The 26,051-nt window shown below is 45.1% G+C and overlaps 1 protein-coding gene across 1 annotated transcript in view; it reads left to right on the top strand.

Moving 5' to 3' along the window:
* The window catches only part of WIF1 (WNT inhibitory factor 1), a 309,700-nt gene that overhangs the window by 236,398 nt on the left and 47,251 nt on the right, over window positions 1-26,051 (top strand). The window contains 2 exon segments of the mRNA XM_030216172.1: window positions 4,746-4,841; window positions 12,774-12,869. Of these exon segments, the coding sequence (XP_030072032.1) occupies window positions 4,746-4,841; window positions 12,774-12,869 (192 nt within the window).

Here is a 26,051-nt window from a genome sequence, read left to right on the forward strand (position 1 = left end):
TAAAACATTAGTAAAAACATAAAGGGTCTTATATTTCAAGGATTTATGCTCCTAACTTTGGTTCATATTGAGGGACATTTTCGATATGACGTATAAATCTGACTTTGGATGCTTTGCTCAAAACGTTCATAATTCAATTGGTGAATACAGTGATCTTTGAAACAGCAAAATGTTTGTATTTTTGTTTTGAAAATGGCCATTTCATAGACGTTGCTGTACTCAGTTCATCTATCTTTTGGACCATTTAAAAAAAAAAAAGAAAAAAAGTCCAAGTGAAAAATGCACAAAATCAAGCCATTGGGGTGTAGGAGAAGCCAGTATTCTTAGCAGACTGGCCACACAGACATCCCAGCCTAGCAGTGCGGCATCCTAGGGAGCACTGCAGTGGACTTCACATAAAAGGTCCCAGGTACACATCTCATCCTTAATTCCCTTATGGTGAGTGTTTATTTATTTGTTTTACCCATCCCAGAGGTATGCTCCACACGCTGTTTAATTTTTAGGGTTTATTTATCCCTCCCAAGACGGTAGTCCACCCACCAATACCTAAGAGTAAATAAATCACCCAAGGCTGCATCAGTTTGCTCTTTATTAGATATCTCATCAAGTATTTGTACAATTGACAGATCAGTTATATCTTACTGGGAGTACAGAATATTGCTATATGAAATTACTTCTATATCTGAGACTTCAAAGAATATACAAGCAACATGTACAATCAATTGGTTATGGGAATATAGTACCCCAGCTACACATAGGTGTTCTCTGGGTCTGAGTCTCTAATGTTTTATTTTACCAGGCAAAGCCAATTAGTAGATATAAAAGACTCAAAGCTACTTATGAGAAAGCAATTGGATTACTTGCCAATTCAGATACAATTGATTGGTTTCTCATGTGAGAGAGCAGCTTGGCTGGTTGAAAGGGTACCAGCTGTGGCTGTCTCTCTCCATTGAAGCAGGAAATACAATCACTTCTATATGCTTATTAACATAACAGGTCATACATAGACAATCTGACAACAATTTCATCTATTGGATATTCTTATATAATGGTTAACACTGGTTATGGTAATGAGTTGATTAGTATTTACTGGAAAAGCTAACAATGGAATAGCTTTTACTGAAAGACTAACCAGCTTATTTTCGAAGGAGATCGCCGGCCATCTTCCGACACAAATCGGGAGATGGCCAGCAATCTCCTGAACCCGCCCAAATTGGTATAATTGAAAGCCGATTTTGGCCGGCGCCAACTGCTTTCTGTCGCGGGGCCGGCCAAACTTCAAGGGGGCGTGTCGGTAGGGTAGCGAAGGCGGGACAGGGGCGTGGTCAGGAGATGGCCGGCTTCACCCAATAATGGAAAAAAGAAAACTGGCCCTGACGAACATTTCTCCAGTTTCACTTGGTCCCTTTTTTTTCAGGACCAAGCTTCAAAAAGGTGCCCCAACTGACCAAATGACCACTGGAGGGAATCAGGGATCATCTCCCCTTACTCCCCCAGTGGTCACCAACCCCCTTCCACCCAAAAAAAAAAACAAACTTTGTTGCCAGCCTGAAATGTCATACCCAGCTCCCTGACAGCAGTTTTTTGTGGGTGCAGTGCACTTCAGGCAGGTGGACCCAGGCCCACCCCCCCCCCCCCACCTGTTACACTTGTGGTGGTAAATGGGAGCCCTCCAAACCTCCCAAAAACCCACTGTAGGTGTCCTCATTCACCCATAAGGGCTATGGTAATGGTGTACAGTTGTGGGGAGTGGGTTTTGGGGGATTTGGGGGGCTCAGCACCCAAGGTAAGGGAGCTATGCACCTGGGAGCTATTTTTGAAGTCCACTGCAGTGCCCCCTAGGGTACCCGGTTGGTATCCTGGCATGTGAGGGGGACCAGTGCACTACAAATGATACACTCCCAACAGTTAACGGAGAGCTTTTGAATCTCTTTTTTAGTGAGGCTATAGCTGTCAGGGAGGCAACAAACTCAAGCTCAAGAAGGGAGGGAAAATGACTGCTGCAACCATGGCATACTGAATAGTGCAGAGGAGTATTTGTCTTTTGATTCGTATTTATATTTTTATTTATTTATTGCTTTTATGAGAAATTCACCCAAGGCAGTGTACATTAAGAATAATCCAGACATAGGCAATAGCCAATTACAGCAGTAAAAAATAATCAAATAGCAATACGCATTATGGCATGGTATGCTACAATGTCAAATGCTGTTGCAAGCATTGCATTAGCTTCCCATTATGTACCAGATAAGATTTAAGATCTTATTCTTGGTACAGAATTCTTAATAATGAAGTTCCTGATATTATAGCATCATCATTAAGAATATATAAACCATCCTGAGCATTGCGGTCAATGAATCAATGCTTGATGGATGGACCAAATCCAAAACAAGTCTGACTTTGTGAGACTCATGAATGTATTTTCTCTGTTCAGACTTCAGCACTCTGGAATGCACTACCTTTAACTTTACAATTAACTACCAGCACAGTAGAATTTAGGAAGAGGCTTAAGACTTTTTTGTTTTCACTTGCTCATTCCAGGCAGCTCTCAGGGTGAGGTACATATTTTATGTAATCAGGTAGAAGATATACTGTAATACTGTTGTATTTTTATTATTTACTAGTGGAACCATGCCTGTTTCCTCAACAATGAAACAGGCCCTAGGAAGGCTGTCATGTAAGCTTTTTTTTTCTCCCTGCCCTCCCATCCGTGTCCCGCGATTCTGTCCTCCCATCTCATCCATGTCCATCAATTCTCCTCTGCCCTGCCCTCCCCTCCCCTTCCCTTCCTCCCTCGATGTCCCACGATTCTCTCCTCCCCTCGATTTGTACCTGAACGTTCTCTGGCTGGCTGGCACTGGCTTCCGTTCGTAACATCCCTCCTGACGTCAGCTCGCCTCCTGCGTTCCCTTCCCTCTCACTGTTTCGCCCTCTGATGTCATTATGTCTTGATGCGAGGGCGGGACAGTAAAGGGGAATGGAACGCTGGAGGCTGGCTGACGTCAGGAGATGTTACGAACCCAAGCAGCAGACATGGAACGTTGGAGGTGCAAATTATTATATAGGATGTCTGGTTGTAACCTACTGTGATTGTTGGATACAGTGGGCTGTAAATTTTAATAAACATAAACATAATCCCCCTGATATTTAAAACCATTTAACCAGCCAAGAATGGCTCCTGGCTGGTTATATGGCACTTAATTGGCTATCCAGCAATATTCAGCGGGAGACAGCTAGTTATGCTGAATATCGCCGGTTAGCGCTTAGTGACTAACCAGTTATATCACGCAATATAACAGGCTATCCGCTAATATTCAACGCATCACCAGATAAGTTTGGTAGCCAAATTAGGTTGCCAAATAGCAGGAATATCTCTAGCCAGTTTAAACTTAACCAGCCAGCGCTGAATATTGGCTTGGCCGGTTAAATTTAAACTGGCCAAAAAACACCCGGATATTCACGTTTCAAGTGTATCGAGCAACTTAATATACTGCCCTAGGGACTAGCCATCAGAGCAGTTTACATTATAATCCAAATTAAATAATAAAAGTAGAAAAGAACTCCATATACAATAGGAAAGAGAAACTGCTGAGGAGCACCTAAATAAAATTTAAAAGAAAAGAATTTAAAATTTAAAAGCATCATCTGGTGGTAACCATGGAATCAGTGATCTGCAAAGACTAAGGCTGAAAGCAACAGTAAACAAATAGGTCTTAAGCTGAGCTTTAAAAGCAAGCAAAGAAGTTTCCAGCCAGAGTGCTATGGGAGCAGCATTCCAGAGCTATGGACCCATGACACTAAATACACCCTTGCACAAGGAAGAGAGGCAAATACCGTGAAGAGGGGAACTTGGAGCAAATTATCCTGAGAGGAATGAAGTGCCTGAGAGGGGCAGTAGGGAAGAAAGGGTAGCCTATGCTCTTCACGGAAGAAATGGGTAACATGCTCATATCGTGTAGCACCAGTAAGAAGATGTATGGCTGCATTCTGAGCTTCCTGTGATGGATATCTTTTTGTGGAATGCCTTCAAGTAGCGCATTGCAATAGTCAAGAAAAAACTAGGGAGTGGAGAAGGACCCGAAAGGCTGAAGGGGTAAATAGTTGGTGAACTGAGTAAAGCATCCACAGTTTGAAGAAGCAATGGCGAACAATTTTAGAAATATAAGGGCGAAAGGTCAGGTCACTGGAAATGTCCTGGTATTGAAAATCCGGGCTGACTGCTGACCATGGGAGTTAGCGGGGCTCCCTCCCATGGTCTGAATATCGGGTCTAATACACATTACAACAGCATAGGATACATTCACAGGTGGAACATATAGCCAGATAAGATAGAGTAACAGGAGATAGATAGAAAATAATGTGACTAATTTAAGGAAATTTGTACATGAAGTCAGAAAATGTGAATGAAAATGATCTCAGCTAGACTAGGAGTGGATAATAAGCAGGTCCTGCTACAGTATGTGCAGCCAGTAAAGACTTGGGAGAAGAGCCAAGCTTTCACCTGCTTTTTGAGGAAGAGAGAGTCTTATGTTAAGCAAATAGTCATGGAGATGCCTTCTTTCCATCTCTTGTGAATGACAAGGCTTTTTGAATCACGTGGGTATTCCACTTGAGGTGCAAGGTTTAAATGAGAGAAAAACAGGTCAAAATTAGAACTTTGTATTACAAAAACACTCAGTCTTGCTATTCATATACTTTAACTTAAATTTGTTTTGACTTTGTTATCTTTTATAAATATAATTTAGCTCTCTGCACACCTCAGTGTATGAATGGTGGACTCTGTGTCACTCCTGGTCTATGCATCTGCCCACCTGGATTCTATGGGACCAACTGCAATAAAGGTACCTATGTGGGGGACAGGAGAAATCACTTTTCTTTTCAACTTTTATATTCTCTCTGCTCTTTTATCATTCTTTCTGTTATACTGTTCTGTTAGTCATAGTGATGACAGACAAAGCTAAAAACCTTTCATTTATTCATTCATTCAATTTAGTAATCTTGTCTTCCAAAGTTAGCCCGAAGAGATTTAAGATTATAATGGTTATCAGAAGGCTAGAATAGGGGGAGCAGGGGTTATTTCAGTAATTCATCCTTTAGAGATAGCAGTTATAGGTTTTTATGGTTTTCCTTGGGTTTTCTAGCTGCAAGCTATCACCCAAAATTCATCTCCAAGAAGATCACATCTTCTCCAAATGTCTAGGGAAAACATAGAACCACAGAGCAGGTAATGTTCAACCCAGAGCTAGTAAACCTTAGATCTGCCACACTGGAAGATAAATTACTGAAAGAAATATTCCTTCCTCCCTCAGTTCTAGCCTTCCAGCAAACACTACTATTGTTACCATTACTATCCTACTATTGCTAAATATGGCGCCTTTACATGTACCAAGAAACAGGTCCTGATACAGATACCAGCCAAGCAATACATTGTTTTACATGTATATGATTTTCTGAATGATGCAAAAACAATGCAGTATACTTACAGAAAGTGAAGGGTATTCACTAAATGTGAAAAAGTGGCATGAACTATAGAACAAACTTCCTGAACATAAAAAGAGCATAGAGCATTCATGTGCTACTGCTGATAGAAGGAATTACAGCAGTCACTGTCAAGTGGACATGGAGCAGCCAGTGAATTACCAGTGAGGTTGAAAAGAAGTATTAACAGAACAAAAAAAAAGTAGGAAGAAATTGGAAAGTGCTGTATGTTACCTAATCTGTTGCTTCCAGCGCTTTAGCAACCCAAGGAGATAATAATCTGATAGATGACCCACACAGTATTAGCTGTTTTGAAACTCATCAGCACAGCAGCATTCTTGACTATTTGGCCCAAATCAAACAGAAGAAAAAGAGGACATGTTATTATCTTTCATGAGGGATACTGAATCATGTCATCAGAGCCAGCCCAAAACGTTATCTGATGCCCTAGGTGAAGCTTCAGCCATAATCCCCCCCCCCCATAGGCAGTGGAATAAGGTGGGCCATAGGTTCTATGGCCCACCAATATTTTGCCCAAACATTATTAACAACTAAAAGGTTTGGTGGCATGGCTGGAAATTGGTTTGTTTGGCCCCCTCCAACCACAAGGATGTTCCACTGCCTCTGGTGCTCCCTCCCCAACCCCCAGTGGTGGTTCTAGATCTTACCCCAGTAGTCTAATATTTCCTTTTCCCGATCCTACCCCCCTTCAGGAAACCAGCTAAACAGTTTGTGCATCTACATTAGCATGGTGGTAAGTGCTTACAGGGTAATTTTTTTTAATGGCTGCATGCTAATGGCAACCTTAACATACAGACATTAGTATACAAAAATAAAAAAATTGTCCATTGCCCCAGGTACAGACATAGGGGTCCTTTTACTAAGTAAAAATGGCCTTAGCATGTGGGGAAAACCTGCATAAAGATGCCTAAGGCCACTTTTTACTGCAGCTTAGTACAAGAATCCTTTGAACCTGGGGCAATGGAGGGTAAATTCATTTGATCACATCAAGTGGGAGAAGTTTGGGGACAGGCAAGATATTGGGGGGGGGGGGGGGGGGAGAGACGATACCAGTTCTGAGGGTTGCAGATGTTTGCTGCTTTAATCTAAGGCACATCAAAGAGGTGGTTTCTGCTAATTCCAGCATTAACCGTGAGAAAGGGGAGTACTCCAGGTGGGAAGTAGGGGATCCTAGCCTGGGAGCAAGAAAAGTGAAGAGTTGTTCAGAGCCAAAGGTAGTAGCCCATAGAGGTACTTATTTGGAGGAGAGGAGGTGGACAGACAGGAAAGTCTGGTCCAAAGATGGAAGATCTGCTTATTGCATAAGTGCTGCAGGCACAGCCTTAGATTGTTTCACCCAGAAGGGATAGGTATGGACAGTTGGAGCAGCGCTGCGTATGCCTTGTAGCACTATAGAAATGCTAAATAGTAGTAGTAGTAGTAGCTGTAAATATATACATATTGTCGAATTATAAAATTGAACTTGAGAAGATACACCATATCCCTAAATTGTTTAGGATTACAATTTGTTTTGATCTTAAGTGGATCTTCAAAGAAGAATTGAACTGCATGTTGTAGAATTTCAGTAAAGTTTGGTTATTTGTACATTGAGCCTGCAAATAGGTGGGAAAATGTGGGATACAAATGCAATAAATAAATAAAATAACTCTCCGGACTGAAGTTTTTTCTTTGAGTGATAGTGAAGTTCATTTATTCCCAGACTGGGAAAGAAAAAAAAAAAAGAGATCAGAGAGTGAAAGACAAATAAAACCCCAGCTCATAACCCTAGAGCCTTCCAAATTTTTATCCAGCTCAGTGAAATAGAAGGATTAAGACCTTGATAAAGTGTGGAAAAGGAAGTGTTGTCTGAAGATGGATTTTCTTTGTGGCCCTGGTGTCGGGATACCCCTGACCCCATATGAGCTAGCTGGTATCCTGGAACTGTGTGTGTGCTGAGACCAGGGTTACACAATCACTGAGATCTAGCCATCAAGAATTATTTAAGACTAGTAAAAAAGGCCAGTTTCTGTATGAAATGAAACGGGCGCTAGCAAGGTTCCCCCCCTCCCTTGGTCTCTCCCTTTGTCCCCTCCGAGTTGCATGCGGTCCTCCCTCCCCTCTGTTTGTAGACAGGAGTGGACGTAAGGCTATGTAGTGCAGTGTAAGCAAGGAAGGCAATTTGGTTAATCTCTGTTTCCCCTGCCCCATGCAGCCGTCACTGCCATACACTCAAAAGAAAGCAAACCTCTGAGGTGCTGCATCCACGTTGTCGTTGAGGTACTACTACTACTACTTGACATTTCTAAAGCGCTACTAGGGTTACGCAGCGCTGTACAATTTAACATAGAAGGACAGTCCCTGCTCAAAGGAGCTTACAATCTAAAGGACAAATGTACAGTCAGTCAAATAGGGGCAGTCTAGATTTCCTGAAAGGTATAAAGCTTAGGTGCCGAAAGCAACATTGAAGAGGTGGGCTTTGAGCAAGGATTTGAAGATGGGTAGGGAGAGGGCTCAGGAAGTTGATTCCAAGCATAGGGTGAGGCGAGGCAGAATGAGCGGAGCCTGGAGTTGGCGGTGGTGGAGAAGGGTACTGAGAGGAGGGATTTGTCCTGTGAGTGGAGGTTACGGGCGAGAGCGTAAGGGGAAATGAGGGTAGAGAGGTAATGAGGGGCTGCAGACTGAGTGCATTTGTAGGTAAGAAGGAGAAGCTTGAACTGTATGCGGTATCTGATTGGAAGCCAGTGAAGTGACCTGAGAAGAGGGGTGATATGAGTATATCGGTTCAGGCGGAATAGAAGACGTGCAGCAGAGTTCTGAACAGATTGAAGGGGGGATAGATGGCTAAGTGGGAGGCCAGTAAGGAGTAGGTTGCAGTAGTCAAGGCGAGAGGTAATGAGAGCGTGGACGAGAGTACGGGTGGTGTGCTTAGAGAGGAAAGGGTGAATTTTGCTGATGTTAAAGAGAAAGAAGCGATAGGACTTGACTATCTGCTGGATATGCGCAGAGAAGGAGAGGGAGGAGTCGAAGATGACTCTGAGGTTGCGGGCAGATGAAACGTGGAAGATGAGGGTGCCATCAACTGAGATAGAGAGTGGAGGAAGAGGAGAAGTGGGTTTTGGTAGAAAGACGATAAGCTTGGGACATGTTCAGTTTCAGGTGGCGGTTGGACATCCATGCAGCAATGTTAGCGGGACGGCAAGTGGCTGCGGCGATGACCATCGGGGAGGAGGGTGGGTGAGGGAGGGCTCATGGCGGGGGTAATTTGGTTAATCTCTGTTTCCCGTGGCCCGTGCAGCCATCATTGCCATACACTGCAAAGAAAGCAAACCTGTGAGGTGTGGAGGAGGGTGTTTGGGGGGACTGTGGGCGGGGGGAGGGGGTGCAGCGGCGACTCAGGAGGGGGGAGGGAGAGAGCAGCGGGTCCAGTAGCGACGGGGATGGTGCGGAGAGAGAGGGTGTTTCTCATGCACGTCGTTGTGATTCTCTGTTTGCCCATGAGTGTAAGCCCCTCCCTCACACCCTCTGACGTTGAGTCTGTCTGGCTGCCTGCCTCCCTCCCAAAGCGGTTTTGTCCCATTTTTGTACGCTCGTTTTGGGCGCCATTTTTGTTTTGTCGGCGCACTGGCAGCTGATTGTCAGGCAGGGGGAGGAGTAGGGAAAAACGCTCCACGTGTTTCCCTACTCCTCCCTTTCTGTTGCGTTCCTTTCATTCAGCGATCAGTTCACTGTAATTGTTCCGCCCTCGACGTCATCACGTTTGATGCGAGGGCGAAGCAGAGAGACATGGTCAGTGGGGTGGCTTCACCACCACGAACTAACGAACCCTTCAGGGATGTGACGGAAGTGGGTGGAGCTTCAGGCTTCATTAGAACGTTGGGGTTGCGAATTATGTCTGGATGGGGCGTGGCTGAGGGCGGGTGTATGAGTGAGAGTGAGTGGTGCTGACAAGCTACAACAGTACAGGGCTTCAGTGTTTCCCTGCCACACAGTGAGCTTTAGAATTGGAGATGAGAATTATTTATATAGATATGTCTTCTTGTAGTATTAGATTGCTCTGTTTCTATTTCTGTTCTATTTTCTTACTTCCATTAGCCTTCCCCTATCCTTGTTTTTAAACCCCCTGCATCTACTAATTGTGCTTTTGGTTATAAATGTGAGTTTATGTCTGAGGATCATTTTAAAGAAACTCCTGAAGCTAATTTGAAATATAGTTTCCCAGTTATAACTAGGCCTTAGGAGTCCAAATCTGTAGTATAATTTTAGGGGTCAAAATTAAGCACATAGCATCCAGTGTTTTCTAAAATGCTGGTTGCTGCTGGCTAAAATAGACCTGAATATTCAGTGCCAGGTAGTACTGCGAGGCTGCTGCGAGAGGTTGCTGTTGCTATTTTGAGGATGCTGTCGCTAGGGACAGGAGTGAGTGGAGTTTGCTCCTGCTAAGGTAGGCCTAGGGCTGTGTGGCGAACCTTTTAGAGACCGAGTGCCCAAACAGCAACCCAAAATCGAATTATTTATCGCAAAGTGCCGGTACTCATTATGGGCGGGGTCACCACATATGACTCCACCCCTATGATAGCCACACCCCTTACACCAGCCATGGCGCATATAAACAGACATCATTGAAATATTATACTAGTATAGGAGAAAAAAATAACATGATTTTCTTCCATTATAAATCATTTCTGTAAGCTGTTACAGCTCCAGTATACCCAGTGCAAAATAAGACAGCAGATGTAAATTCTCCAATTCGACATATTCCAAACACTAAAATGAAAATAAAATGATTTTTCCTACCTTTGTTGTCTGGTGATTTTGTTTTTCTATCCATATTGGTTCTAGTCGCTGATTCTGCTGCTCTCTATCTGTTCTCTTAACTCCGTTTCCAGGGCTTCCTTTCCATTGATTTCTTTACTTTTCTCCTTTCTTCTTCATTTCTTGCCCTCCATCCATGTCCAGCAACCATCCTCTCTCCTCCAGCGTACCTCCTCGGAGTCGGGGTTAAGGCAGTGTGCGTCCATAGCGGCAGCGAAGCGCATGTGCTTCGCTCGACGCGCCTTCAGCCTTCCCTGTCTCTCAAGCTCTGGTCCCGTGCACGCCGCCTTAACCCCGACTCCGAAGAAGTACGCTTTTTAAATTTTAGGAGGAGGGGGGGTTCCTGGTGCTGGGAGGGAGGGAGAGAGGACGGGCGGGCGGCCTGTTGCTCGTTGGGTTGGAGGGAGGGCAGGAGGAAGGCCGAACTGGGAGGGAGAGTGGGCGGACCAGTGATGGCGACGGCGCGCGTGCCAAGGGAGAGGGCTCTGTGTGCCCTCTCTGGCACGCGTGCCATTGGTTCGCCATCACTGGCCTAGGGTCTATCCAGACCAGGAGGGTTGGGGATTAGGTTGACATTCCAGGGGGTGGGGGAGGAGAGTTCTTATTGCTGACTAGGAGAGAGGGAAAGGGGCTGTTTTGGGGGCAGGAGGGGGCTCGAAGGGTTCAAAAAATATTTTAAATAGTTATTTGGGTGCTGGCACCTGCATAGCTAAGCAGCTGAATTTAGGACAGGTTTTGAGCTGTCCTAAATTCACCCAGTGAGCTTTGCAGGTGTCAGCATTGAATGTTTCTGGCACCCGCATAACTGCTAGCTTCTCTCCAACAGTGTCCCTCTGTACCACCCTTAACCTGCCCACTTTTTTAATGGTCAGTCAGAGCCAATATTCTGCGGCACTGCCCTGTTAAGTGCCACTGAATATCAGTGGTTGAGTAGCCCTGAGTGATTTAAGGCTCCTGCCCGCTTAAATCACATTGAATATTGGCCTGATGATTTTTTTCTTTTATTTCTGCAGTTTTATAATACATTCCAAACAGACAGGAAAAAGAAAATGGTTGCAAACCAATTAGCCCACATGAAGGGAAAACACAGATAATTTTGAAAAGAATAAAAGAAAATCAAGTAAAGAACAGCAAATTGAAACCCCCACTACTTTGGTATTGACATTATCCTTAGATCTAGAGGCATCATACTGAGACTGAAGTCTTATTCTCTAGATATAACAAGAGCCTCTCAAGTTGAGCAAGATCAAAGAAAATATCAGATAGGGAAATTTAAAAAAGAAAGTTGCCCCTAGGGCAAGAACCTGAGGTTTTAAAATCAAGAAAGATTTTCTATGTTGTTCAGTTGTCCATTCTACTGGAGAATGCCTTGATAATGAAAATAGTCCCCATCCCCATATTATTTTCACTATCCCCGTGCAGTTTTTTCCTGTCCCCTCCCCATCTCCTCTAATATAAACATAGAAATGTTACACATAGCTAGAAGAACAAAATCTAATTAACTATCAAGAAAAATACTGATTATATAGCTCACCATTTCCTAAAGTCCATCTAAAATGATGAATCCATCAATCATTTCAGGCTTCAGCTGTGTTCTTTTGTCATCTATGGTAAGCTCAGCGAGTGAAAATAGCCTTTCAGATGAGGTACTGGTTGCTGAAACAGCTAAAAGATACTTTGCAAGCTGACATAGTTTAAGCCAAACCATTTCCTTGCTCTGCCAAAATGACACAATGTTCTTCCAAATTGGTGCACTGATGTTTTGGAGATATTATCACTTTAATGCTCCCCATCCCCATAGTAAAACCATGATCATCATCATCATTAACATTACCACAGTAATACCATGCAGATCATCCTTGTCCCCATGGTAATATTGTACAGATCATCTCCATTCCCACGGGATTTACTGTGGTTACCGTGGTATTACCGCTTTCCCAGATTACCATGTCACACTCTACTTGCTACATCTGGGAAATCTGAATTTTAGCTCCACAGAACATAACATCCTTATGTCTAAAATAAGATCTCAAAACCAACATTTTTACATCTTCAAAAAAAGGTTATACAGAGCATAGCTCTGAAAGAAATATCTTGTAAATCCTCCAGAACTGTAGCAAGATTAGTAGAATCCTGAGGCATCAGCGCAACAAACTCTTCTCTGCCTTCCTCTTATTTATTATGTAAAAACAATTAGATAACAATATTTTGTCTGAATTATCCAGAGCTAATACTTCATAAAATACTTCCTAAGAAGTATTTCCACTGAAAGCAGTCTAGTACATAGAAAATTTAATTCACAAGTTTGTAGCTATTCTCCAACAGTTCATACTTAGAATGCACTATAAAAATATGATTTTAAGATGTACCATAAGATAATATAGAAAAATAGCAGCTTTTAGGAAGAATGTTTATTGATTTTGATGAACAGCAAACAGTATTTTTCTAACATTTTAACATAATTGTTTTTTCACTTTGTTCAGCAAACTGCACAATGACTTGCTTTAATGGTGGAACCTGTTTCTATCCAGGAAAATGCATTTGTCCTCCAGGACTTGAGGGAAACCAGTGTGAACTTAGTAAGTGTCAACACTACATTCAATTGTTTCACTTGACCTAAACCAGTTGCAATATTTTATTTGTCTATATCACATCACCAAATGCTGTTTTTGTTACAAGCATTCTGTCTTCATAATCAACTTACAGATGAAATGGCTAGGTCACATTCAACTATATATTGACACTGGCAGTTTCTGGTCATTGCAGGGTTGCCAACTGACAGTAAATGTACTGATGGATAAATCCTCTGTCTTAAAGAACTGCTCTGCTCCCATTCTGGAACCTTGAGACAATTGAATCCCTGCCTCCCTCTTGCCCAAAGTCATATAAAGTCAGTGACCTGACAACTGCCCCCCCCCCCCCCCACCTTCTCTGAATCCCCTTCTTTCTAGCCCAATATCACAAAAAGTCAGAGGTCTGACTGGTCCTTAGCTCCTTCCTTTCCCACTGATGTCAGAGCAAAGACAAGGATGCAGATATTTTTTGTAGGCTCAAGTTGTATTTGTGTTGATGTAAAGTATTACATTGCATTCACATGGCAACTTGAAAACACTTGTCACTAGGAACAAAGGACTTGACATTTTCAGAGGTTTGGCATCGGTCACACATTATCATAAAACAAATCCAATTGTTGAGACTGGATGTCATACTTTTTTGTCATCTGTTAAGCAACTGATCAAACTTAATGAAGAATTTTCTTGCCCAGTTGAGAATTAGATGAATTCATTGATGCCTACTATTGCATGAACTAAGAAGCACAACTGGTGTTTTAGAAGTATATTCATTGATCCTTTTTCATTACCATGCCTTATTTTTAGTATTACTATCGTAATCAGCACCCAGAATTTCCATACATATAGGCATGTAGGTTATAAATACACCCTATGCATATATTTCTCACTGTATATACTGGTTGTGCTGCTTAATATATGTGTACTCTACTCCTACTCATTCTTAAACGTATTTTACCAAAGGTTCCAATAAGCCTTTTATAAAGTTCCCAGGGAAATTTCAGAATCCTGACTTGACTGTTTCTTTTCTGACTTAGATGTGCTCTGTAAAATCTTCCTTCACACGTTTATAAATATGAAGCCTTTGATAAATTATTATTTATTTATTGGGATTTATTAACTGCCTTTATGAAGAGATTCACCCAAGGTGGCGTAGAGTACTTTTAAGGATGTGCAGGAGCACACGTGCATTGTGCAGCACAGCTGGTAAAAAAAAGCATGTCCTGAAAAAGCAGTTTCACTTATTTTCTGGTAGTTCCCTATAGTCTTCCATTCTGCCCCCCATCCCTGTTTTACTTGGGGGTCTAATAGAGTTTTTCTTTTCCCTTTTGCAATATGGATTGTTCAGAAGGAATGGATCCTCAGGAGCTTAGCCGAGATTGGGTGGCAGAGCCGGTGGTGGGAGGTAGGGCTGGTGGTTGGGAGGCAGGGATAGTGCTGGGCAGATTTATACGGTCTGTACCAGAGCTGGTGGTGGGAGGCGGGGCTGGTGGTTGGGAGGTGGGGATAGTGCTGGGCAGACTTATACGGTCTGTACCAGAGCTGGTGGTGGGAGGCGAGGCAGGGATAGTGCTGGGCAGTGGCGTTCCTAGGGGGGCTGACACCCAGGGTGGATCGCTGATGCGCCCCCCACCCCCGGGTGCAGCGCCCCCCCCCGGCAAAACGACACCCCCACCCCGGTGAAAGAACCCTCCCTGGGTGCACGCCACTGGGGGGGTGCCGCGCGCTGGTCAGCTTCCTTCGTTTCCATGCTCCCTCTGCCCCGGAACAGGTTACTTCCTGTTCCAGGGCAGAGGGAACATGGAAACGAAGGAAGCTGACCGGTGCGCGGCACCCCCCCAGCGGTGTGCACCTGGGGTGGACCGCCCCCACCGCCCCCCCCTTGGTATGCCACTGGTGCTGGGCAGACTTATATGGTCTGTGCCCTGAAGAGGACAGGTACAAATCAAGGATGGAGGAGGGACAAGGATGGACATGGATGGGAGGGCAGGGCCCAGGGAGAGAGGAGAAATTGCTGGAAATGGAGGGGAGGGGAGAGAGGAGAATTGCAGGATATGGATGGAGGAGGGAAGGGGAGAGAGGGACATGGATGGATATGGATGGGAGGGCAGGGCCCAGGGAGAGGAGAAATTGCTGGAAATGGAGGGGAGGGGAGAGAGGAGAATTGCTGGATATGGATGGAGGAGGGTTGGGCAGAGAGGGACAAGGATGGACATGGATGGGAGGGCAGGGCCCAGGGAGAGAGGAGAAATTACTGGAAATGGAGGGGAGGGGAGAGAGGAGAATTGCTGGATATGGATGAAGGGAAGGGAAGGGAAGACAGAGGAAGGAGATGCACATGGATGGAGGGGAAGGGAGAGAAAAGAAATGCTGGGCATGGATGGAGGGGAGGGAAGAGAGAGGAAGGAGATGAGATGAGGGAAAAGGAAGAGAGGAGAAAAACTGCACATGGATGGAGAAAATAGGCAGAAGCTGGATCCACTGGACAGTCAAGTCTGCGGAGGACCCAGCTTTTACTTATGGATATAGAGCAAGAAATAAAGAAGAAAGGAGGAAAGTAAAGAAATAAATGGAAAGGAAGCCCTGGAAACGGAGTTAAGAGGACAGATAGCAGCAGAATCAGATACTGTGCCAGCATGATCAGAAAAAGAAAGTCACCAGACAACAAAGGTAGAAAAAAATCATTTTATTTTTATATTAGTGTTTGGAATATGTCCACTTTGAGAATTTACATCTATCTTATTTTGCAATGTATAGCAATTTGTTTCTAAGAATATTGCTGACAATTCCTGTCAGTGTGGCAAGTGGTGAGCGATCATTTTCACGGTTATAAATCATAAAAAATTATTTGCGATCAAGTATTTCGTAAGAAAGGCTTGTAAGCCTTGCCATGATTGCTATTGAGAATGATATATGTGCCCAGTTAGATATCAAAGATTAATTACCAATTTCATGAACATGAAAGCACGAAAAGCTAAGTGGTTGTAAACCCGCTATTTGTTCAGCAATCCCACAAAGATGCACTCCATCTTTCAGCTCCTATTTCCTTTGCATCTTGTGCCACACGGGGGGGGGGCAACTGATAGTCTGCAGGGGGGCACCAGAGACCCTAGGCATGGCCCTGCTCTGACAGCCTTTCCGTGGTTGCGATGTGGCTCTCGGGTGAGTGTGACACCTTTTCTGTTAGGTGCCCTGCAGAGTCACATCAGCAATGCATTGTGGTGGGTGTAGGGTACTGGGCTATACTCCCATGGTGCTTTTCCCCCCTGCTAACTGGGTCAGAGTGTGCCCTATTTTGTTTCCGGTAGTCCATGAGGTAGTGGTCATTTTTGTAAGCCAGTTTTAGATCCCTTTCATGTGTTACCCACGTTAGAAAACGTTATTACCTTGAATGTTGCTGAAAGAGGGCATTGTACAGCATTCTGCCAGCTCGGACCTACTGCTAATCTCAGTATCAGGGAGACTCTTTGCCAGTGGGGCACAACCTCTGATCTGCAGTTAACTGTGAGTAAAGGTGCTTATTCAAATAATGCACTTTTTCAAAGACATTAGTCTTCAAGTGTCAACTGCTGTGCCAAGGTTATACAGCAGCAACAAGTCCTAGAGGCCTGAGTGTGTGCAGGTCCCTGGAGGAATTTTTGTGGGTGCACATTTGTAGGTAGGGGGTTTGGTGGGGGGGCTCAGCACCCACAGTAAGGGAGCTATGCATGTGGGAGCTGTTTCTGAAGTCCACCACACTGACCCCTAGGGTGCCCAGTTGGTGTCCTGGCATGAAAGTGCACTACAAATGCTGGCTCCTCCCACGACCAAATGCCTTGGATGTCGCCGGGTTGGAGATGGCCGACATTTTTTTCCATTATCGCTGAAAAACAAAACCGGCCATCTCAAACCCAGCAACATCCAAGGCATTTGGCCGGTCTAAACCGTATTATCGAAAAAAAAAAAGATGGCCGGCCATCTTTTTGATAATACGGTTCCGGCCAGCTGTTGCGCCATCGCCAAAATAGATCGCCGGCGACGTTCGATTATGTCCCTCCACGTTGCTATGTTTTTTGCCTTCTTTAATTTCTTTTTCTGTTCATTTTTATTGTAACAAGGCTGCATTAATTAAATTGCAATAAATATGCAAGTAATAGCAAAAAAGTGACTTCACCTGGTAGTGTTAGAAATGGCCTCACTTACATGCCCAAGTGCTGATTTTACACCTCACACATTTACTGGCATTTATGCAGGAGCTCGCAAATGTGTGTTTGTGCTGGATTTTTCAAAACTATATGTTCTAGAACAGCCAAGTTCTGAACCTCAAATTTTGGGCTCTTTGAAGGAGTAGTAAGCACACTTGCCCCCTCAATCACTTCTCAAAACTCAAGGTCCAAACAAGATCCTAACTCACAGTTATGAATGATTTGGAGGAAGTGCAAATGCTGAGAGGGAATTTTTTTTGAAAATGCATGTATTCCCCTTGTAAAATGGGAAGTACATATTTTGTAAAAGTCCACTCATAACACATCCATACCATGTCTAGAACATGCCCCCTTGTAATCTATGCATAATTACAGATATACATGTGTATGTAATGGCTTTTCTAAAATCTGTACCTATTTATATGCGTAAGCTAGTTTTTTAGCCATGTAAACGCCACTCAGGCTATCTAAAACGACCTCCTTACTGTATATAAAAGCACTTCCCATGTTGGTTAAGAATTTTTAACTGGGCTACTGTTAACGAGGTCACATTTTATACAATGAGACCTGGAGTCCTGTTTACTAAGCTGTGTTAGAGGATCATTAGCATTTCTTGCACATGCTAAGCATTAGCGCACGCTAACCATGTAGATGCCAAAAATATACCTATAGGCATCCACATAGTTAGCACGTATTAATTTTTAGATGTGCTAAAAACGCTATCACACCTTAGTAAACAGGGCCCCTAGTTCAGTGGTGTGCTGGTAAATTTTTAACAAAAGGCTCTCTCCCCGGTCCACCTCTGCACCCCCCATCCACCTCTGCGCCCACCAAAATTGCAGAGCTGGCTATAGCCAGTGGGTGGGGGGGCAATGCATTACTCTCTCCAGGAAAAAAAAATTAAATGATCCCAGGTTCCAATCTAATTCATGTTTAATGTGGGATAAAATGCCATAAATAAGTAAATAAATATAAACTTTTAATGTTGAGCACCTGATTCTCAAAGGGAACATATTCCAAACACTATAATGAAAATAAAATGATTTTTTCTACCTTTGTTGTCTGGTGACTGTTTTTCTGATCATGCTGGCCCAGTATCCGATTCTGCTGCTATCTGTCCTCTTAACTCCGTTTCCAGGGCTTCCTTTCCATTTATTTCTTTCCTTTCCTCCTTTCTTCTTCATTTCTGGTCCTCAGCTTCTGCCTATTTTCTTCATCCATGTGCAGTTTTTCTCCTCTCTTCCTTTTCCCTTATCTTATCTCCTTCCTCACTCTTCCCTCCCCTCCATCTATGTCCAGCATTTATTCTCTCTCCCCTCCTCTCCCCCTGCCCTCCATCCACCCATGGCCAGCAGTGACCCTCCTCTCCTTTGTCCTCCATCCACCCATGCCCAGCAGTGACCCTTCTCTCCCCTGCCCTCCATCCACCCATGTCCAGCAGCTCCCTTCTCTCCCCTGCCACCCCCTCCAGACTTGTTTCACAAATTCTCCTGCTTCCTCCCTCCCTCCCTCCTGATCCGGTCCCTCACTGACCCTACCTTGGCCATCAAATTCTTCGGGGCAGGCAGTGTTGCCTGCCCGCTGCCATCGCTGACTTTCCTCCGCCGCCCGATCACGCTTCAAAATGGCCGCCGAGACTTACAGAAGTCTCGCGAGGCCGCCTCTGGAAGTCTCGGCGGCCATTTTTAAAGCACAAACAGGCGGCGGAGGAAAGTCAGCGATAGCAGCGGGCAGGCAACATTGCCTGCCCCGAAGAATTCAATAGTCAAGGTAGGATCTGTGAGGGACCGGATCTGTGAGGGACCGGATCCGGAGGGCGGAAGGAGGGAGAGCCGGCTCGCCCTTTCCAACAACCGGCTCGCAAGTCCGGCCAAAATTTAACAACCGGATCTTGCGAGCTGGCTCCAGCACACCACTGCCATAGTTACTAATAACTCAGGTTAACAGTAAAAATAACTGGTCTTAAGGGTAGTCCACATTGATAAATTCCCTCCTCAGTGTACCAATGGAGAGACCTTTCCATTAAAGTTGTACTTAAATTCCTGCAACCAGTGAACATTAGAAATGATAAAGACCAGTGAGTTATCTTATTTTTCATGGGACCAGTTTAACCATGAGGCCATGGCCTAGCTTTGAATATTTGGGCATAATGCCGGTGGCGACGAAAAAAAAACACTGACTGCTACCGGCTGAATATTTACCCCACAAGATTATAAAATATGCCTTATGGGGGAGATTCTATATATGGCACCTAAAAAAAATCAGCTTTGAAATCAGTGCTGACTAAGAGTGTTCTATAATAGAATATGCTTAGTTGACATCTCAGCGCCTAAAACCATCTTCCTCCTCTCTTCCTGCTTTCCATCTTTAGCACCAGGCTTCCCATGGCAGATTACAACAACAGTTAACATGAACCCATCAGGAAACAGGATATCCTCACTGAAATTTGGCCATCTGTATTATATAGAACAGTGTAGAAAAATGAGCACAAAATACAGCATTTATTAGTGCTGTTTCTACCAGCTATTTTTTTAAAGCTGTTTTAGTGATATTCAATTGTTGTTTCATGATATTTATATCTACATATGGGAAGCTTTCAAATAAATTGAAAGCTGTAAAAAAATATATATCCTTTGTCCTTCACCTGTTAAGGCACTGCCTATCCAACTAGAACAGCTTTAGACTTTTTACAGATGGACCACCCATGGGCAGCCTCTTATTTCTAATAATCTTTTTGCTATTGTTTTATCTAACCTCCTTGCCTTCAACCCCCCTCCCCGAGTCCAGCACCACTTTGTTTCCCCTCTCTCTCCCCTCCCCGAGTCCAGCATCAGTTTCCCAGTCTCTCTCTCTCTCTCACTACCCCCCGTCCAGCACTGCTGTTTCCTTTCTCTGTCTCTCCAACCCCCCAAGTCCAGTATCACTTTGTTTCCCTCCTCTCGTTTCCCTCCCCGAGTCCAGCACTGCTGTTTCCCCTCTCTCTCCAACCCTCCCTGAGTACCGCTTTGTGTTCCCCTCTCTCTTCCCCCCCCCCCCCCAGTCCAGCACCATTTTGTTCCCCATTCCCGAGTCCAGCATAGCTTTGTTTCCCTCCTCTCTCTCTCTACCCCCTTGTCCAGCCCAGTGCCCCTTTTGTCACTTCTCACTCCGTGGACCGTCAAACCTCTTTTAGCAGCCCCTGCAGCAATAGCTCACTGCCACAGCCGGTATCAGATTCTTCCCTCTACCGTGTCCTGCTCCTCTAGCTCAGACACTTCCTGTTTGCACGAGGGTAGGACTCGTGACATAAGCAGAGGGAAGGTGCCCTTGGCTTGGATTGGCCGCTGTCGTGGACAGGATGCTGGGCTCGATGGACCCTTCGTCTTTTCCCAGTGTGGCATTACTTATGTACTTATGATCCGACACCGGGCTCAATCAGTCAGCTTGTTATTGCTGCTAAACAAAGTAAGCTTGACAGTCGGGGGAGGGGTGGAGGGAGAGAGGGAGAACAGAAAGTGGTGTTAGGCTTGAGGAAGGACTGGGAGGCATGTTGTGGAATGGTGGGGTAGGAGGAAAGGGAGGGGAGAAAGCACAAATTTTTTAAAAATGCCTGAATAGGCGCCATTAAAAAAAAAAACCTGTTTGGGGGAGCGACTGCTCCCCTGCACCCCCCTAGCTACACCACTGGTCTGAGGGCTTTTACTCGCTGCGGTAAAAAGGGTCCTGGCGTGCGGGAAAAATGGTCCCCACCACTAGCGCAGGGCCCTTTTTCCTGCAGCTTGGTAAAAGGTCCCTTTAATTTGCATTTGGCTCATCGAATCATTACTGGTTTGTTTCTTTTCTTCTTCTTCTTTTTAATAAAAAGAAGTATCCTGATAAATGTCACATTGCTTCTTGAACACGGCATGGTCTTGAATAATTAAACTTTCTCAGCACTTTATTTTTTCTTTCATTAGCATCTTCATGATCCTGAATACTTTCACCATATTTTTTAAAGCTTTTATAGATATTTTTTGTCTTTCTGTATTCTCTTGTAGTTTATAAAGGCTAACCTTGCTTCCTTGTCATTTGATCCACCTAGTCTACTCACTTATACCAGTGTGTGTGTGAATTAGAAACATGAGTCTTATTTTCCCTATGGTGCCCTTCTCTCCTGCCATTAAGTTTGCTTTGTTTTTTTCACAACATACTTGTATTCTGGCACCTCCATTGAATGTATGTTTCATATATCCTTCACCCTATCACAAAAAAAACATTTTCTCATATGCCTTTTTGAGCCTCCCTTCCTTTAGTTTCATAGCATGATCTCTAGTCATTGTACTGTCCCTTTGTCAGAAAAGTCTATGTCCTACCTTTTTGTCGTCATCCCAATCAGATTTTTCCTTCCCAAAGTCTCTCTCCATTTCTCATCTGTCACCTAATTTCTTAATCCAATCTCTCTCACTTTACTCCGAAAGTTGTGTCTTACTCCTCTCTGCCTTCTTTCCTATGCATTTCAGCTCTCTCCTTTCTGAATTGTGGTTTTGTTTACTAACTTTGAGCCATTTAATACTGTCAGTATCTGTGCTGCTGGTAACAGTCACTTCTGTAGCCACTCAGCAATGAGTTACTGAACAGAGCCACTGTATGGGAGCACAATTTCCTGATTAAGGAAGCAGCGGGGGGGGGGGGGGGGGGGGGGGGGGTTGGCATTCCCCTAGCTTCTCTCTCCCAATGGGCCTGCTATATGTCATCAGAAAACACGCACACACATGCTTCAGGTTTAATCATAGACTAGTCCCTGTTTTTTTTTATCTGATCATATTCAGGATCACAGCATGAAAGTGATTAAGAGGGCATTTTCGATATGACGTCCAAATGGAGAAATAAATGTTTATCGGAAAACATTTAGGTTTCAACTCTTTTATTGACACATCAGTATTGAATGCAGTAAACATACAGTGCTTTGTCTTCATGGTGAAAATAGTGTCAAACTTTTATTATTCTCCTCCCTCCTTACCCCCTCCCCTCCCACCGCTAGCCCAACTCCCGTTGTCCTTACAATTGCGGGAGCATGTGAGTTATTTCCAGAATGGACTGAACATATATCTGATCTTGTCTCTCCATGTATCTGAAAAACACCCTACTACTCGGCGTCCAATCACTGTCAAGAGGAACATCCCCTTACTCCAAGGAACCAGAGCAGGTCCATGATTCCCCGCACCAGTTACTTTATACAAGATCCATTTCTCCCTCTGACCCACTCACCCCCAATCCATCCACCCATTTCCCAGCCTACCCCCTCTTATCCCCCACTCCCTCCCCTCTCCTACCCCCCTCCTCAGCAAGCAGCAAGTGGCTCCTGTCTCAATCTTCAATCCCAGGCAGCCTGCTCCCCCACCATGTCTATGACTTTATCAGGCATTGATAAGCAAACTACGTCCCCTAGAGCTAAGAATCTGCAGGTACGGCATTCCAAATCTGGAGAAATTGTGCCCTGCGTTTAGGTGATCGTTTTGAGTCTCTAGCCTCCCAGGAGGCCAAGAGGTGCACCTGATTGCGCCAGTGCCAGTAGGCCGGCTCATCCGGAGAAGTCCAATATTGCATAATGCACTTACGCGCTACCAAACTCAGCTTTCTACATAGCATTATGGCGGGGGCACGCAGCGGTGCAAAAGCCCTTGGTTGGTCCAGCAAAACTGCCTTTCCGTTCCTTGAATTTTGTTCCCCAATCGAATCAAAAAAAACCTTACCCGCTGCCAAAATGCACGCACCTTGGGGCATTGCCATAGGGCATGGTATAATGAGCCGGGACCCCACCACCACCACCACATTTAGAGTAAGCTGAACTATTCGGCCCCAACACATGAGCCAGTTGTGCTTTAGACATGTATCCCTGAAGGACCACTCTGTATCCGCATTCTCTCAACCTTTCATCATGTACTAGCGCTCGGATTCTCTTCAATGTGGCTGCCACATCCCAAGATGCTAGCGAGAACCCTAAGTCCTGCTCCCATTTGTGTTTGAGGCCTTCAAATTGCTTCTTGGGCCGACGCCGAGCCAGGGCCCCATAAAGATCAGAAACCCTATGTCTTTCTATCATCAACTCCGCAAAAAGCCCCAAATTTTTTCACCCATCCGCCCCATCAAGTTTTCCTGGATCAAAGATTTCATATAGTGTTTAACCTGAGCATAAGCGAATCTATTACCCCAGGCGGCCCCCACCTTGTCTTGAAGTGCCTCAAAAGTCATCACTTCCCCATTTTCCAGCTATCGGAAAACATTTAAAATCTGAAGTCCATAATGGAAGAAAAAAAGGATTTCAATGTTGCATTATCCATCAAACTTGAAATATCCTTGAAGGATATTTCAAGTTTGATGGATAATGCAACATTGAAATCCTCATTTGGGGATCGATTGGACAATGTGTTATGAACAATGTATGACTTCAAATATTGAAAAAACATTATTGTAACAGTGTTGGTTTTTATGTATTGATATTCACTCAGATATTAGTTCTGATAAGTGTATATGTGGTTTATAGGTATGGATGAGAAAATAGGATGTGAGTGTATGTTTGGGAAGAGTTGATTGCAGGGGCGTATCTGCGTGGGGCCACAGGGGCCTGGGCCCCCACAGATTTTGCCCCGGACCCCCCTACCGTCGTCACCTACCCCCCCGAGGTCCGCTTCCTCCTGCCGGCTTTTTAAAATATTGCTTCAGCTGGCGGGGGACGTGCTGCGACATCAGACTCTGTCCAACTGGAACTAAGGATGCATGCAGCTTTCAGCACAACGAGGATGAAGAAGTTGAAGAAGTTAAAGAAGACCGCGGCTGAGCTGGCGGGGGGTTGGGGTCCCCCGCCAGCTGAAGCAATATTTTAAAAAGCTGGCAGGAGGAAGTGGACCTCGGGGGTAGGTGACGGCGGTAGGCGGGGGAGGGAGGGAGGGTTAACGGCGGTAGGGGGGGCAGCCGGGGGGGGCTATAATGTGCCCCCTCACTCTAGCCCCTGCCCCCCCTACCGCCGAACCTCAGATACGCCCCTGGTTGATTGGATTTTATAACAATGTGATATATTTGATGTAGTATTTCAGGTAATATTTAATTGAATGAATAAAGGAATTTAATTTGTATTATCCATACAGTTGTTAAGAATTTCGTGATGTAAATATGCATGAGATAAATTTGCATGCACTACCTTCATTCTATGCAAATCTATCCCATGAATGTTTATTGTGTGTATCCTGAAAACCAGACTGGCTGGGTGTATCCCAAGGACTGGGTTGAGAACTCCTGCCCACAACCATGAGCTCAGCCAGTGTCCTTCCAGGGATTAGGGGAACTTTGAAAGTACAATGAATAAAGGAGATTATCTCCTAATTAGTAAAAGAGACCCGTTTCCAACAGAAAGGAAACGGGCGCTAGCAAGGTTCCAGGGCCCCCTCCCTCTCTCCCTCCATCCTCAGAGCTCCAGGCGCCCCTCCCCAAACCTTCCTCCCTCCCCCCTCCTCCACACCCCTCCCTCCCCTCCTCCCCCTTCCCCTCACCCTTTCCCTCCTCTCCCTCACCCCTGTCCCCGTCCCCCTTCCCCTCCCCCTCCCCTGTCTGAGTTCTAGGACCCCCTCCCCCTCCTCCTCTCCCCCTCACTCCTCCTCCCCCTCTCCCCTGTCCGAGTTCCAGGACCCCCCTCCCACCCCTCCTAGTCGAGTTCCAGGACCCCCCTCTGTCGTTTAAGGACCCCCTCCCCCCTTTATTGTTTCAGGACCTGAACCCCCCTCTCTGCCCCTCCCCTTCGTAAGAGCCAGCTGTTGTTTAAAAGTTTTTACCTCCTGCACGCATGGACGCCGCTTCAGACAGCCTTTGCTTTTGCTTTTGCTTCTGTTTCAGCTGTTCCTGTGGTCCCACCCTCATTTTCTGTTTGGGGAAGGGCGGGATCACAGGAACAGCTGAAACAGAAGCAAAAGCAAAGGCAGTGTGAAGCAGCGTCCGTGCGTTCAGGGCTTCACTGTGGCCGGCGGACTGCAGAGCAGGAGGTAAAACGTTTTTGGGCGGAGAAAATCAGAGGAGAGGGGGCGTCGAACTCGGACGGGAGTGGGGCCGTCGGACTGGAGCTTCCGGTGGCTGCTGCTGGGTTCTCTTCCCTCTCACTTCCTATTGGTCCGCCCTGTGACGTCATCCCCAGGGAGGACCAATGGGAACTATGTTACGAACCCAGGTGTTACGAACCCAGGCATCCAGACGGATGTGCAGAGCTGCAAATTATTATATAGGATGTAGCTACAGTTATCTGGAAATAAGAATACAAAGCAGGTCACAGAAACAGCAATGTGGATCACAGTATGGGCCATAATGCCCACCTACATCACCACTGAACTCTGTAGCCATCTGTCCTCTGGTGGTGAAATATCTGGCCATTCTCTTAGACCAATGCTGCCACCAAATATCTGGTCTAAGGGAAAATTGGGGTTGATGGGGCTGCATGGTCCATGACATAATCATTGGTGGATACCTGGCCTGCTGGTCCCTCAGTCCAGCTCCATGCTGGAGGCTAGAACCTGGATCTCATCACAGATGTCCATTGCCAAAGATCCTAGGTATAGTGTTGCACTGCTGGCCCCAGGTAGGGGGCCACATGTACTGATATGGGCCACAATTTGCCTACTCCAAGCATTTCCCTATCTATTGCTGACAGCTTGCAGCAGGAGACCAGCCCTATAACTCCCCTTCACCCTGCAGCCCCACACCCTTTTGACACACTGCATAAAGCTGCTCAGAGTAAAGGTGTGTTGTATCGCAATAGCTACCCATTTGGTATCAACCTGCAGGTATGCATAGGCAGTGCCTAAACTATAGTTTCCTCACTGTTCTGCTTGCTTTCTCACCTACAGCTAACATGGCTGAGAGCTTGGGAAGATGCACAAATAGCTGCTTCCTATATACACATTTACATATTTATAGCAACGGTGGACATTGGAGGGGAGGAAAGGGAAATCAACTATATACAACTATGAGAGATATATATACATGAGGAGGGAAAGGAGCTGTTGTA

This window comes from Microcaecilia unicolor, chromosome 10 (genome assembly GCF_901765095.1).
Source record: "Microcaecilia unicolor chromosome 10, aMicUni1.1, whole genome shotgun sequence".
Lineage (NCBI taxonomy): Eukaryota > Metazoa > Chordata > Amphibia > Gymnophiona > Siphonopidae > Microcaecilia > Microcaecilia unicolor.